Here is a 13,885-nt window from a genome sequence, read left to right as displayed (position 1 = left end):
CTCGAGGTCAAGAGCAGAGACACAATATTTAATGACATATTTAATGTCATAATACTATCAACCCTGCTTTCTATATGACTTTGGGAGATGACCTCTACTCAAGGAGAAGTAGGCCCCAGATTCTCTAACCACACTAGCTATATAAAGTATAGAATTAATCAAATATAAGAAAAAGCCACATAGACTTAACAGCACTTAGTCTTCCCTCCTCACACTAAGACCTCCAACCTCTACCATAAAGTTTAAAGACATTCGACCTGACCCATCCATACTGCACATCCCCCAAGTGTTTTTATAAACTTTTTTGATCACAATTCTTAATTTCAAAAAAATGTTATATCCCAGCTCAATACACAATACTTATAAAACAAAATTTACCCCCCCGCAAATTTTTACCAAGTGCAATGTACTGCTATTTTTTAATTTCTTTCCTACTTTTTAAGAACTATTGGAAGAAATCCACAAAATTGATTTCAAGACCCACTAACTGGTCTCATCCTGCAGTTTGCAAGACACTGCTGTAGAGACCAACAGTCTACATTTAACAGTATGCTCTCATCTGGCAATCCTAACCCATAATCACGCTACCTTAAATTTCTACTCCTCAAAAACACATTTTTTTCTACATCAGTTTCATTGTACAATAAACCTTATGTCATTTACAGTCCAAACTTTGTACAGAAAAATACAAAAGTTAGTTTTGTCTCAAAATTTAGTAAAATGCATAAATGTTAAAGTTAAAATAAAAATGTTCAACCTCTAATCAAAAACTGAAGACAGCTTATTAGCTCAAAATGTGAAAAATGTTCTCAGCTGGTAATTTAATTAGATAACAATGCTCTATCGGCAAATCCCAGAATAGTCTATAGTGAATATGCGTACCATCAATTTACAAGTCTGAAACCAACTTGCTCTATCTTCACTTCTTGCACTATCTTCTTGCACTATCTTCACTCCAACTGGTCTACTCATCTGACCACGCCCCATTATTGAGAACTGGAAATCTAACTCCTTCTCCTCCGTCTCTGTGTGTGTGTGTGTGTGTGTGTGTGTGTGTTGTCATTTTTAATTCTTGACAATTGCTCTGAAGTCTGCCAGGGGTCCCACCTTGTCTCACACCAGCTCAGAAGTCCTGTCATGTACTTATTTAAGATTATTTCTATGGGAAAATACACAAATCCAAAGAATCAATTTCATAACAAACTTCTGAAACATAATCTATAGGTAACTGTATTTGATACATAATTTACCTTTCATGTAGTTACGTACTGAATACCTTATCTCCAAATCAAAACCAGAAACCAAACATTTCTTGATTTCCACAATTATTCTTTCTGTAAATTAAAATCTACTTGACATAAACACAAAATAAATTTCTCAGTTATGAACTTCAATTCTGTGAGCCTCAGAGTGCATGTGATATTTTTAATAACTGTATTGAGAAGACCTGGCTCCATCATGTTGTCCCAACACAGAAGTACACAATGCTACCATACAAACCATCTATGTAGCTTCCACATTTATTTCATAGCTCCAGTCAACCCAATCTCCTCTAGCCCCACCCACTGAACAGCTGGGTGGGATGAAAGATTGTTTCCTGACCGCCCTCCAATGCCATGCTCCTTCCCCTGCTATTTGGAGGAATAAGGGATCCAAGCAGCATTTAACTAGCTTCTTAATTGTTTGTATCCTGCTAAGGCATTATCCTTTAGTCTATCAGGATTTCATAAAGTTCATCCATACCTGTACACTTAATGCCTAAAAAGTTTCTCAACTTGCTTATAAACTTGGGGGGTGGGGGGCTGACCATACTCATCACCTGCATGTACATAAATACGTAAAACGAGTAAAATGCTTTTGAATCTAGATTATCTGCTCATTTAGATTATCAAGGGCACCAAGGAAAATATCGTTCCATTTCATCAAAATAACAACGCGAAAAGAAATCGTTAAGTTGAACTATAACAATATAAGTCGCAAGAATAAATTATCTCGGTATCTAAGCAAACACCTGATCTTACAAGTTCTTTCCCTGCACTATAAAAACCCAGATTTGAAAAGTGTACTCTCAAAATGTAACTTAGCAAATGGAAATGTGTTAGAAAAATCTCAATTGCTTACTTCCTACTATACACAGTATGAAATAGAACTTGGGAGTGGAAAATGTGAATGAAATGGCCTTGTTCTTTTTCCAATACGTGGAGGAGGAAAGGAAATGAAAAGCCTTCTTAAGAGAATAAATGAGAATACTAAACTATTTTCAAAAATTAATTTCCTTAAACATCACCAATCCGAATGTCCAACTCCCTCCCTTTTCCAGAGACCCTTCCCACCCCTTCCACTCCTCGGGAGGGCGCCCTTCCTAAATATTCTCTTTTCCCTTTTTCTTAAAAATTAAGCCCAAACCAGGCTCCTTATCCTCCTTGCTCAAGCCTTGCCCGCCATCCACCGGCCTTCGGGGCCGCGCCTGGGGAAAGGAAGCCCCAGAGGCGGGAAGGGGGAGCCAGCAGGCGACACAGTCACTGGAGCCGCTGCAGCCGCCGCCTCCACCGCAGCTTCAGCCTGGTGCATCCTTCTTCCTCCCTCCCCGCCGCCGCCCTCCCGGGGCCGGCCCACACAGCACCCGCACCCGGGCGCCCACACACATCCCCACCCTCCTCGCCAGGCCCACTCCCCACTAGAGAAGCTCTGCCGCGGGTCCTGCGACCGCCGACGAAAGGAAGCAGGGCCGTGAAGCCGGCTGGCCCGGCGAAGGCGACCCCTCTCGGGTTGCTCGGGCCGCGGCGCCGGAGGCCGCGGCTCAGGTCTCGCGGCTCACGTCTCCCGGCTCCCCAGGCCCGCCCGCCGCGGCACAGGAAATGCCGCCGCCTCGGCTCTCCTCACATTCAATTCAAACTGTCACTGCCGCCGCCTCCCCTCCCCCCGGGCCCGCCGCCGCCGCCGCCGCACCCCGGGCCCGCCGTCGCCCCCACCCCACCTCCCTTCGCCGCAGCCCCCCGCCTCGCCTCAGGGCGTTCCCCCCGCCAGGTCAGGGGGCCGCAGAGCCCCTCCGCGTCCCGAGCCGCCGACCCGAGTCGGGACGGCCCAGAGCTGAGACTCACCCATGGTGCTGCTGTTGACGCTCCTCTCCTCAGCAGCAGCGGATCTCGCACTGACCGACATCCCCTCCCCCCTCCGCGACCAGCCCGGGCGCAGCGTAGCCCGCGGATTCTCCAAAGCCGCCTACGCCGATTCCGCGGCGTAGCCGCCCGGCGTCGCTGCTTCGCTTACGCAGGCGACAGCAGGCGGACTCCTCCACTGGCTCTCGCCCGACTCCTGCTCCCTCCTCCGCCCCTCCGCCCCTCCGCCCCTCAGCCCCTCTGCCCCCTCAGTCGAGGCTTCCGGGCCGAGCGGAGGCTGGCTTCGATCTCGCGAGATTACTTCATCGCTGCCCCACCGACTTGCTCGTTTTTCGAGCATGACTTCATTGGCGTCAGCCCTCCTTTGCTGGTCGGATTTGGCTGCCATGTTAAAATTGGCGGCATTTGGCACCTCCGGGGTCATGGATAGTCAGGCCTCTATGCGTGTTTCTTGAGCACTCCCTCTAAGGTTAACGCCTTACGTTTGTGGGTGAAAACCCTGGGGACGCTGAGAGGGAGTGGCCGGTGGGGTGCGAGGGTGTGGTTTTGCCCGAATCAAAGATGGCCGCCGTCGGTGCAGCCCCGCGCAAATTCACGTCAGGTTTTGGAGCTGCGGGAGTCTCGGGGTTGCCCTCTGCGCCTCCTTACGAAATTGGCGTAAGGCGAAGAGGCCAGACTGGGGGGCTACGCTCTGGGCAGGGGCCGCGTCCACGCTTCCGCTCCTAGCTACTGACCTGGCGGCATTGTGAGTTAAGTGGAGAGACACTTTGAGGCAGGTGTCTGTGCCCCCACCGTCCCTGTTTCCTCAGCTTCTTTGACTTTAGGAGTGAAAAGTGAGATTAGGCCCTGGTTGCCCCGACATTGCCCTCGCGCTGTCACTTTCCGGTGGCCTGGCACAGCCAGCAGGTCGGCTGCTGCAGCTTCCACTGCGGATTCTCCACGGTCACACTCGTATTGGCTCAGCCTGTTGGTGCCCGGTTCGGTCCTCCTGGCGCTCACACTCTAGTTGAGAAACTGAGTGGACACACGTGAAACTATTGGGTATCAGTTAAAGAGTAATTAAGGGTTAAAATGTGTGGTCTTGTACTATTAATTAGCAGTGAATGTCGCTTGGTCGTTGGAGCCGTCCCTAAATATCTTCTAGTGAAAGTAGCCTCGTATTGCTCAGAACAACCCGTGATCTTTTGTACCTCTCATAAAAACTAATCGCTGTCTTCGTTTGTATAGTTCACGCACACGTATTATCTTTCCTGTTAAACTGCATGTTATGGAATATATACATATGTAGTTATGAGCCCGCACAAGAATGTTCATAGCAGCATTGCTTATATTAGTGAAACAATTTAAATGTCCACTTACGGGAGAATGGATGAACAAGTTACGTTATTGGACAAATTGACGTACACAGAATGCTAAAAGATGGAAATTAATGAACTAAAGCTATTAGTAATATTAATTTAGAGTTCATTAACATAAATTGAGAAAAAAAGCAACTTACAGAAAGATGTATATGGTATACCATAAATAAATAAAAGTTTAAAAACAAGAAACTGTGAGATCAAACTGTGAAAATCATGTAAGGAAATGATAGATACCAAATTCAGAGTAGCGGTTAGTGCCAGAGAGGAGGAGAAGGGAATGTAACCGGGTTCACCTCATAGAGTGTTTCATTTTTTACCAAAAATAATTTGCAGAAAATGTGACAAAACATTAAAGGTAGGTGGAGGATACATGAGTGTTAAATTGTAACTATTGTCTGCACTCCTCTGTATACTTGAAAAGTTTCCAAGTAAATTTTTAATGGAAATTTTATCTAAGGAAACAGCTTATTCTTGATACTGTTTCTGAAGTCTCCATTGTTACTAAATTGCTCATAAAGTGTGTTACAATTTGTCTGCTCAACCAATCGTGTTAAATTTCTGAAACCTCACAGGAGCCCTTTACTTGGAAAATTTTGTTAAATTTCTTGTTTGAAGAAGGCAGTGCAGCAGAGAAGTTAAATGTGTGGCCTCTGGAGTCAAACTGCGTGGATTCACATCCCACCTCTACCATTTTCTAGCCAAATGCCCAAGGACAACTTTCTTAACCTTTCTGTGATCCAGTTTCCTCATCTATAAATGGAAGTAATACTTATCTAATGAAGTTTTTGTGAGAGTTAGATGTGCCCAGTCCATAGTATATGCTTAATAAATGTTACCTATGCACAGATTATTTTAAAATATAAAATTATTCTGAATACCATTATTGTTTAATAAAATCTAATAGTTTATAAAAAAGAAAATCTCTGCCTCCCATCTCTGTGGATATGTTTCTTTGAGGGGGATCTCTTAATGGATGTGAGAGAGGTGAATTTTGTTATTTTGCTCTCTGAAAAATGGATAAGTTCTTAATATAAATAATAAGTTCTTTGCCTGAGGTTTGTTCATATTGTCCTACAAATTCCATCCCACACAATAATAGCTTCACCACTTTCCACTGAAAATTAAATGGAGGGTTACAAGCAGTGAGATGATGACATCTTATGGAACTTCCCTCCTGAGGAGTTCTAATAGTCAATGATATTATACGTAATGTGTGTGAGTTTGTGTGCATGCACCTGTGTATTATAAATTATATTGGGAGGGGATGGACAGAGAGAGAGATAATTATTGCATTAGTTTCATGCACTGTCTACAGTATTATATTTGTAAATAAAATATAGTCTAGACCTTAACCTTCTGATTCAGAAATAGCTTTTTAAAAAACAAAAACTGACCTGAAATTCTGGATAGACTATGTGGATTGTTTTCACTACATATTTATAATGTCCAATCTTAAATGGGCCTTCAACTTTGCCAAGCAATGCTTGTTTCCCTAGTTAGCTCTCTTCCATAACAGCCGCTTCAGATTTTCTCCACTGTTTTCAAACCAACTCCCTCATTTATTCTCAGCAAAAATTAGAATGCATCAGCAAAGAACTCCAACAACTTCCTGCCTCCACATTCATAAGCCTACCTGCATCTACACCCACCTTTCAGACATCACAATGGATCAGGTGTCCCACCCCCCCCCCACCCCCCCCCCCACCCCCCCCACCCCCCCCCCCGGTCTGAGGCACATATTTCTACATGTTCTCTGTATTCCATCTCTTTGGCCTACTCTTTGGATTCTGTCTCTTCCTACCTTCCCAGGAACTTCACTCAATGGATTATTTATTTACTCAATAAATTTCTGGGTTCTGTCTCTATCACTCCACTGAAATTCTCAACAAGGATCACTAACAACCTTTTCGTTCAACCTAGTGGACACTTTAAAAAAAATTTTTACTTAAACATTTGATACTAGTGACCTGCTGTATTTACATCCCTTGATTTGTGAAACCACACTTTCCTAGCTTTCCTCCTAGATCTCAGGCTTCATTTTACCTTCTAGAACTTTTATCTTCTGCCTGTCACTTAAGTGTCCATGTACCTCAGAGATGTATCCTAGTCAGTTTATTCCTATCTCACTTTTTATACTCTCCTTTAGTGATCTCATTCAGTTCCATGGCTCAGTGACCATATATAGGCTGATAACTCCTAAGTATAAATTTCTAGTCCAGTTCTCTCTCCTTTCTATAAATCTACATACCTGACTGCCCTCAAAATATATGTCTTGATGTTCTCAAAACAGTATATCCCAAATTAAACTCATTTTCATTATATGTGCTTTTATGTTGCCAGTCTCTAAGTGGTATCATCATCAACCCAACTGCCTAAGCCAGAAATGTGGGTGTTAATACTCAGCCCCTCCCTCTCTCTCACCTCCTACAGCCATCAGAAAGTCCTGGCAGTTTTTCTTTCTCATATATCTCTAATTTCTGCATTTCTCTCCATCTCCATTACTACTATTCCAGCTAGGCCAATATTATCTCCTGCCTCAACTCTCTGCAATAGTCTTTCTGCCTGTCACCCTGTTCTACTCCAATTCATTCTTCACATTGTACCTAGAGTGAACTTTCTAAACTTATATCAGTCCCCTATATAAAGTCTTCAAATTATCCCTCAGGAAACTTACATGATACATTTTCTTATTAATGGTCAATCTGCCATGCCTTGCTCTCTCTCTAAACTCTAGCAAGTCTTGCTTCTCCCTATGTCTGGGACACTTCACTCTCCTTTTATACTTGCATTCCTTACCTGGCTTTCTCCTTTAAGTCTCATCATGTTCTCTAAAATCCTTCTTTGATGTCCCAAGATTGGGCAGGGTGCCCTCTTACACCCCACAGGATCTTGTATTTACTCCAGTGGTGGTACTGATAGCACAGTTTTGTAAATATTTGTCTCTTCCATTGGAATCTAAGCTCCTTAAGGCCAGGGACTTCTGTCTTGTTCATTTGTGTGTCCCCAACACCTAGCACAAGGTATGGTATTCATTACTTCATTCAGCAACTATTTCTTGAGTCACAACTGGATCCTAGACACTAGCTCAGTGGTTAATGTGTGAAATGGTGAACCCTTGAGGGAGGTAGGTCTCTGAGATGTGAGGGAATCCATGAGGTCAAAATTATTTTAATTATAATACTAAGACTTTGTCTTTTTTTTTTTTTTTTTGCGGTACACGGGCCTCTCACTGTTGTGGCCTCTCCCGTTGCGGAGCACAGGCTCCGGACGAGCAGGCTCAGCGGCCATGGCTCACAGGCCCAGCCACTCCACGGCATGTGGGATCTTCCCGGACTGGGGCACGAACCCGTGTCCCTTGCATCGGCAGGCGGACTCTCAACCACTGTGCCACCAGGGAAGCCCTTTTTTTTTTTTTTTTTAAACTTTTTCATTTTCAGTCTCTCATGAGCGTACTAGTGGAGTTTTCCAGACACTACATGAAGTGTGTTAACTGCAGCAGAATGAATGTGAGAACACAAATAATCCAGTTGTCTAATATTAAGCCAGATATTAAAGGGATTTGCAAAAATGTAAAACAATGGCATTCAAACTATTTTGTTGTTGTTGTTTTGGAAGATATGGCTATTTTTCATACAAGTGTGTTATTTATGTTAACATTTAGTGGATTTATTGTTTTTTAATGAATAAATCATATTTTTAAACTTATCAGTTTTAATTTCAAATACAGTAATATCAATAAATACATTCCACATAAACAAAAAGTCTTTGGGATCCTCAATAATTTGTAAGAATGTAAAGAGATCCTGAGCCCAAAAGTTTGAGAATTGCTGCACTAGCACATATCATGTGTGTTCAACGTAGATGTGTGAAATAATTAATGAATGTCAGTTTGCCAAAACTCTGGCACACAGCTGCTGAATGTTTCTTAAAGCTTCTCCCCAAATGCCCAGAATTAATATCTGAATAGGGAAAACACCCAGGCTTATTATCTGAATATGCATAAGTGAAAGTATTTTTTAGGTGGATGTACTTTGTAAACTATGAAGTGTTATACGAATGCAATTATTTTGGTAATTGTCTATGACAAATATGCTACGTTCTAGCTTTGGTAATAGAGCAGGACTACCTATCATAATCTGATAGTTGACTTGACGATAAGAATTTTTATAGCCAGCCATTTCTCATCAATCAAATTTAATTGATATAACAATGTTGTGGAATAGATATTACCCTTATTTTTCAAACGAGGAAACCAATGTTCAGAGAAGTGAAGTGATTTACTCAAGGTCTCAGAATTTGTAAGAGCCTGCGACAAAGTTCAAATATCTCACACTTCAAATACACAAGACATCACATGGAGAGATTTGTTCCTCTGTTTTCCTGAATCCTATTCTCATTTGCTAGACATTTGGTCTGGTGAAAGGGTAAGATGGGTTTTCGTTTGTTTGTTTGTTTTTTACAATTTTCAGGTACTTCTTCCTTTAATGCAAGAAGAAAGACATGTGAATGCTATTAGGTCTATCCGAAGGTTTTCCTTAAGCACCAATTCAGAAAATGACATTATAAGTGAGATGGCGCTTCTTATAGAACAAGTTGGTCCTGTTTACTACATTGCCAAAACTTAGCAGACATAGTCCGGCTGGGTGGTAGGAGTGGAGCTTGAAATTTCAGATGTGTATTTTATGAAGTGGGTTAGGCAATCTGTAATATTTCTTTGTTTACAGTAATGTCCAAATATCCAAAAAGCCCTTGAGTACTTTTCTCCTTTGAAGAACAGTAGAAGAGCATTAAGAAATGATATGTAAAATAAAGTCATTAACTAACTAAAACTTTTTTTCTTGTGAAAAAGACATAACTTATTCACAAAAGCTGAAGCTAATTTAGTTTCATATTATTAATGAATATGGGAGTATATTTTGTTCAAGTCACATTTTGAATATGAAACCTCATAATTCAAGATATTCCCCAACAGAAATATTCTACCACCCACAAAATCTGTTTTAAGTGTAATGAAATACAAACACAGGGAATCAAGGTAAGTATGGTTTAAATACTTTTGTATTTAAAATTTAAATATTTGAAAACTAATAGTGCATTCTAGTGTTAAATTCACGATCAAATAGCATAGTTATCAGAGAAAAGTTCTATTGAGATCAAAGAATTTAACTAAAATAATTGGCAGTGTTATGTTTTACAAATGAAAGGGAATAGATATTGACATGCCCTTTTTTAGATTAAGAATCTATACGGTACAGGAAGTCAAGTGACACTTGCAAGGTTATACAACGAGTGAACAGAAATTAGAGAAATTAAAGCCTCATACTTCCTCTTCCTTTGTAAAGATCAAACTTTACTCCACAGAGGAAGAGAGGCCAAAAGACACAGCAGTAATAACAAAACAAAAAAATAAAATAAAATGAGAGAACCATGCAATTTGAAGACCAGAGATTTAAACAAACAGCAAATAGCTCTCATTCTTAAATTCTTTACCTTAGAAGGAGGAGTTTTTCTTTTTCCCACCAGCCAAGGAGGGAGTGGGGGAGAAAGCAGCACAGAAATAGGATGTCTGAATCCAGACTGCCCCTGGAGGCCTCATTTATCTCAATTAAACACTGGAGCCTCAAGGAATTTTCAAATTCCAGGGCTCTCCTGGAAACTTACTTCTAATGCAGATGAGAGTCCCACTTTCCTCTGAGGACTCCATGTCCCTGGTAATAAGATTGGCAGCACAGTTGCCTCTGGGATTGAGGGAATAGAGGAAGTCATTTACCTTGAGGTTTCCTTGCCAGTCATCACCATGTTGTGAGCCATCCAATCCGATTACATGGTAGAAATACCACTGAGCACAATATTGGAGAAAAATCCAAAGTACATTAAAAAAAATCTATTATAAGTGGAAAATGCCATTGTTGCCAACTCCCTTTGGCATTTCCTACCACTGAATAATAAACTGACTGAACTAGGAAATAGGGACACATGGTTTTATGGGAAACCAGCTGCCTTCAACAACCAGACTTAATATATTGACTTTGGCAATGACTGAATGCCTCCTGCTATATAAGAGGTTTGTGAAAGTGAATTGAATTGTACTTAAGTTTGTGTAGATGGAACGTGTTACATTAGAACAAGGCTGTCACTTTAAGCAATAGGAACTTACCCTCTCAAAACCACTTTTCCTAGCAGACCTCTGAGTGAGTGACTAGTTCCTGAAGGTGGACCTCAGAGATCTCATATCCAGGAAAACAGGAAATTCAGAGAGGAAGCAAATGCCTGTGCCAGACTAATGTGCTTGCTTTATGGAAGCAATTGCATTGGATTACCATGAAGGTTTACTGGCGGAGGACAAATGCCTAGTAATAGTTAAAATACTGTGTCATTACTCCCTTTATGAGGCTCCCAACAACTTAAAGACTCTTTCTTGTACTATACCTTTAAGCATTTGACATTGATTGGTACCTATTTTAGAGAGATGCTTATGCGTCTGATAAAAAAATAAAAGATCAAATGATAATGTTTGTGATTGTTACACATGAGGTGATCCATTTCATGGAAGGAATTGTGATTGAGATTCATTTATTTATTTACTTTTTAGCTGATACTCTTTTTCCTTGATTTGCTTCTAGAAATTCGACAGTAAATGATAACATCTTGCCAGTCAACCACTATAAACAGATAAACACATTTTATGAAACAAAAATAATGGCCATCTTTAGTATCCAAAATGGTAGCAGCACAGCATTAAACAATAATGTTGAACTATAGGTATTTCCTCCTGGAATTCTTATTTCAAAAGGCTACATTTGTGTCTTAATAGAATCTAATATCTTAAGAATTGGAAGAGGGCTTCCCTGGTGGCTCAGTGGTTGAGAATCTGCCTGCTAATGCAGGGAACACGGGTTCGAGCCCTGGTCTGGGAAGATCCCACATGCCGCGGAGCGGCTAGGCCCGTAAGCCACAACTACTGAGCCTGCGCGTCTGGAGCCTGTGCTCCACAACAAGAGAGGCCGCAATAGTGAGAGGCCCGCACACCACGATGAAGAGTGGCCCCCACTTGCCACAACTAGAGAGAGCCTTCGCACGGAAACAAAGACCCAACACAGCAAAAATAAATAAATTAATAAACTCCTACCCCCAACATCTTCTTAAAAAAAAAAAAAAAGAATTCTAAGAAATCTTATAACTACATCAGCCACCTACAAATTCAAAAACTTCCTCAAATATTATTTTTTTCATGTTATGTATAAGGCCATGAGACCAACTACTGAAACTATAAATGTTAGAATTTGCATTTATATGAAGCAGATGTATCGCAGATGATATTATATCACTTTATAGTCCTATAGTTCACATATGGTGTGGGTGTAACCCTTTTCCTTTTATAATTTACAACATACAAGTGAGCAAACTATTCTGAAATCCCTGTTTCTGATAAAAGTGTTCATTTAATTGCTTATTATTTCAAAATATGTTTTTGGTTTGAGCTAAATGTCAGTGACATTTAGATGCTGTCAATGAGCATTAGACAATTAAAGTGTTTTCTCTTCTAAAATTTAGCTGCTTTTACAAATCTATGAGCTAATATGACCATGAATTACTTTTGCTATTGAAACAGGAAGGAAGTGGGCAGGGTACAACCTTGAAAAAAATGACATAGGCATAGGACATGACAAAAACTGGTTAAAACCAACCTAGTCCAAGATGGCAGAATATTCGACTTCTAATAGACCTTGAGCCTTATCATACTCTCATTGTAATACATTAGCATGCTAAATGACAGTCCCACCAATGCCATGACAGTTCAAAGGCTAACCATAAAAGGCCAAAAAGTGGGTGGTGGCCCAATTCCTGGAAATCTCCACCCCTTCCCTGAAATAATTGGAATAATCCTCCCACTAATTAGCCTATGAAATTACCCAGCCCATAAAAACTAACCACGCCATATTTCGGGGCCTCTCACCTTCTGAGATGGCCCATACTCTGTCTGTGGAGTGTGTTTCTCTCTAAATAAATCCACTTCTTACCTATCACTTTGTCTCTCACTGAATTCTGACTGCGACGAGACATCAAGAACCTCAGATTCACCGGGAACACTGAGACTGCAGACCCTAAGGATAGACAAAAGCTTAGCTATCTTTTTATTTTGTGCAAACCCAGCATAATGCCTTGCACCTAGAAGACACCCAAATTTTTTGGAAAATACCAAAATGTTTTGGAAATAATTGCATATGTTTATAGGGTTCATATGTGTCATAGGAAACTGAATAGAGTAGAAAAAGCAACACCAAAAAAACGGCCAAAAAATGGAACTTGAGTATTGCAAATAGGAAGGATTATTATCTTCATATTTGCTCTTTAATTTATCCTCAGCTTCCATTACACACATACAAACACATTAAGAAAAAAGTCATGCAAAAAACAAAACCAAAAAACACTTTCCTACACAATCTCCCCTTCACCCCCAGATAGATTTATCTGTTTTTTTTTTTTTAACATCCCCATGAGATTTCTGTGTTTGTTTGCTTTTGGCATCTTACTGACACTCAAATGAAAGGCTTAGCTGACACTTCTGTTAGCAAGGTTGTGCAGAGAGAAGAAGGTCCACCTTTACTCCTCTTGTTTCATCCTTGCTGCCTCTCACCCTTCTCTCTCCCTCCTGATCAGTTCGAAGTAGAGGCAGGCCTGACTCTTAGCCTCCTAAGATATATTACTACCCTGTTGGGCAAAAGTAAGCACAAGCTCCCCAAACCTATGGTGTGGTGTGGTACATAAGCAACCAACGTGTACTCTGAAAAGAAAATGCAGAGAATGAAGAGATCATACAAGTATAACCCTTTTTTCAGTCAATGGCAGGTACTTTCCCTCTTCCTTTCCTTTTGTCTCTAGCACACAGCAGTCTCCAGTAAAGCAATCTCTCACTTTACAAGTAAAAGGAATTGCTGAAGGAAGAAAGAAATATTAGGAGACCTTGAGACCAATTATTCCATCTACTGTGGCTGTGTAATTTTGGGTGAGTCACTCTTCTTCAGGAAATTGAAAGAATGTCAAATATGCGAAAGTTACTGAGGATGGCTGCAGAGCAGAATGTGGATCCTGGGGTAATTTCAAGTTTCCTCCCTACTTTCGCCCAGAAACACACACATCAGATATAATGAAGGCTGAGGGGGAAGGGATGGTCAGGGAGAGGGAATGTGTTAAAATGAGGTCTCAAGGGGTGTGTGAACTCGACCTAGCCAATCAGTGGAAGAAAAGTAAGCGGAATTATGTGGAAAAGATTTTGTTTCATAGTTCACATAATGAAAATGGAGGATAAAGTCAATGGGAAAATACCTTAATATCTTCTTCCTGTTATTTTAATGCCATACCAAACAGAATGAGGCACATCAAAAAACAAATTGTTCACAAACA

The 13,885-nt window shown here is 41.0% G+C and overlaps 1 protein-coding gene across 2 annotated transcripts in view; it reads right to left on the bottom strand.

Annotated features, from left to right (window-relative positions):
- SEPTIN7 (septin 7) overlaps positions 1-3,292 on the bottom strand; it is a 103,007-nt gene extending 99,715 nt beyond the window's left edge. Inside the window, exons 1-2 of one of the 2 annotated variants that reach the window (XM_065883846.1) lie at positions 3,102-3,292; positions 1,572-1,573 (exon numbers count right to left, since the gene is read on the bottom strand). In XM_065883846.1, the coding sequence (XP_065739918.1) occupies positions 1,572-1,573; positions 3,102-3,162 (63 nt within the window). In that variant the 5' untranslated portion in view covers positions 3,163-3,292. The remainder of the gene's footprint in view (positions 1-1,571; positions 1,574-3,101) is intronic. The other variant, XM_065883845.1, reaches the window with a different exon arrangement.
- Between the last annotated feature and the right edge of the window lie 10,593 nt (positions 3,293-13,885).

Source organism: Phocoena phocoena, chromosome 9 (assembly GCF_963924675.1).
Source record: "Phocoena phocoena chromosome 9, mPhoPho1.1, whole genome shotgun sequence".
In the NCBI taxonomy this organism is placed as follows: domain Eukaryota; kingdom Metazoa; phylum Chordata; class Mammalia; order Artiodactyla; family Phocoenidae; genus Phocoena; species Phocoena phocoena.
The sequence above is the reverse complement of the archived record's forward strand: the minus strand, read 5'-3'. Positions and strand labels throughout refer to the sequence as shown.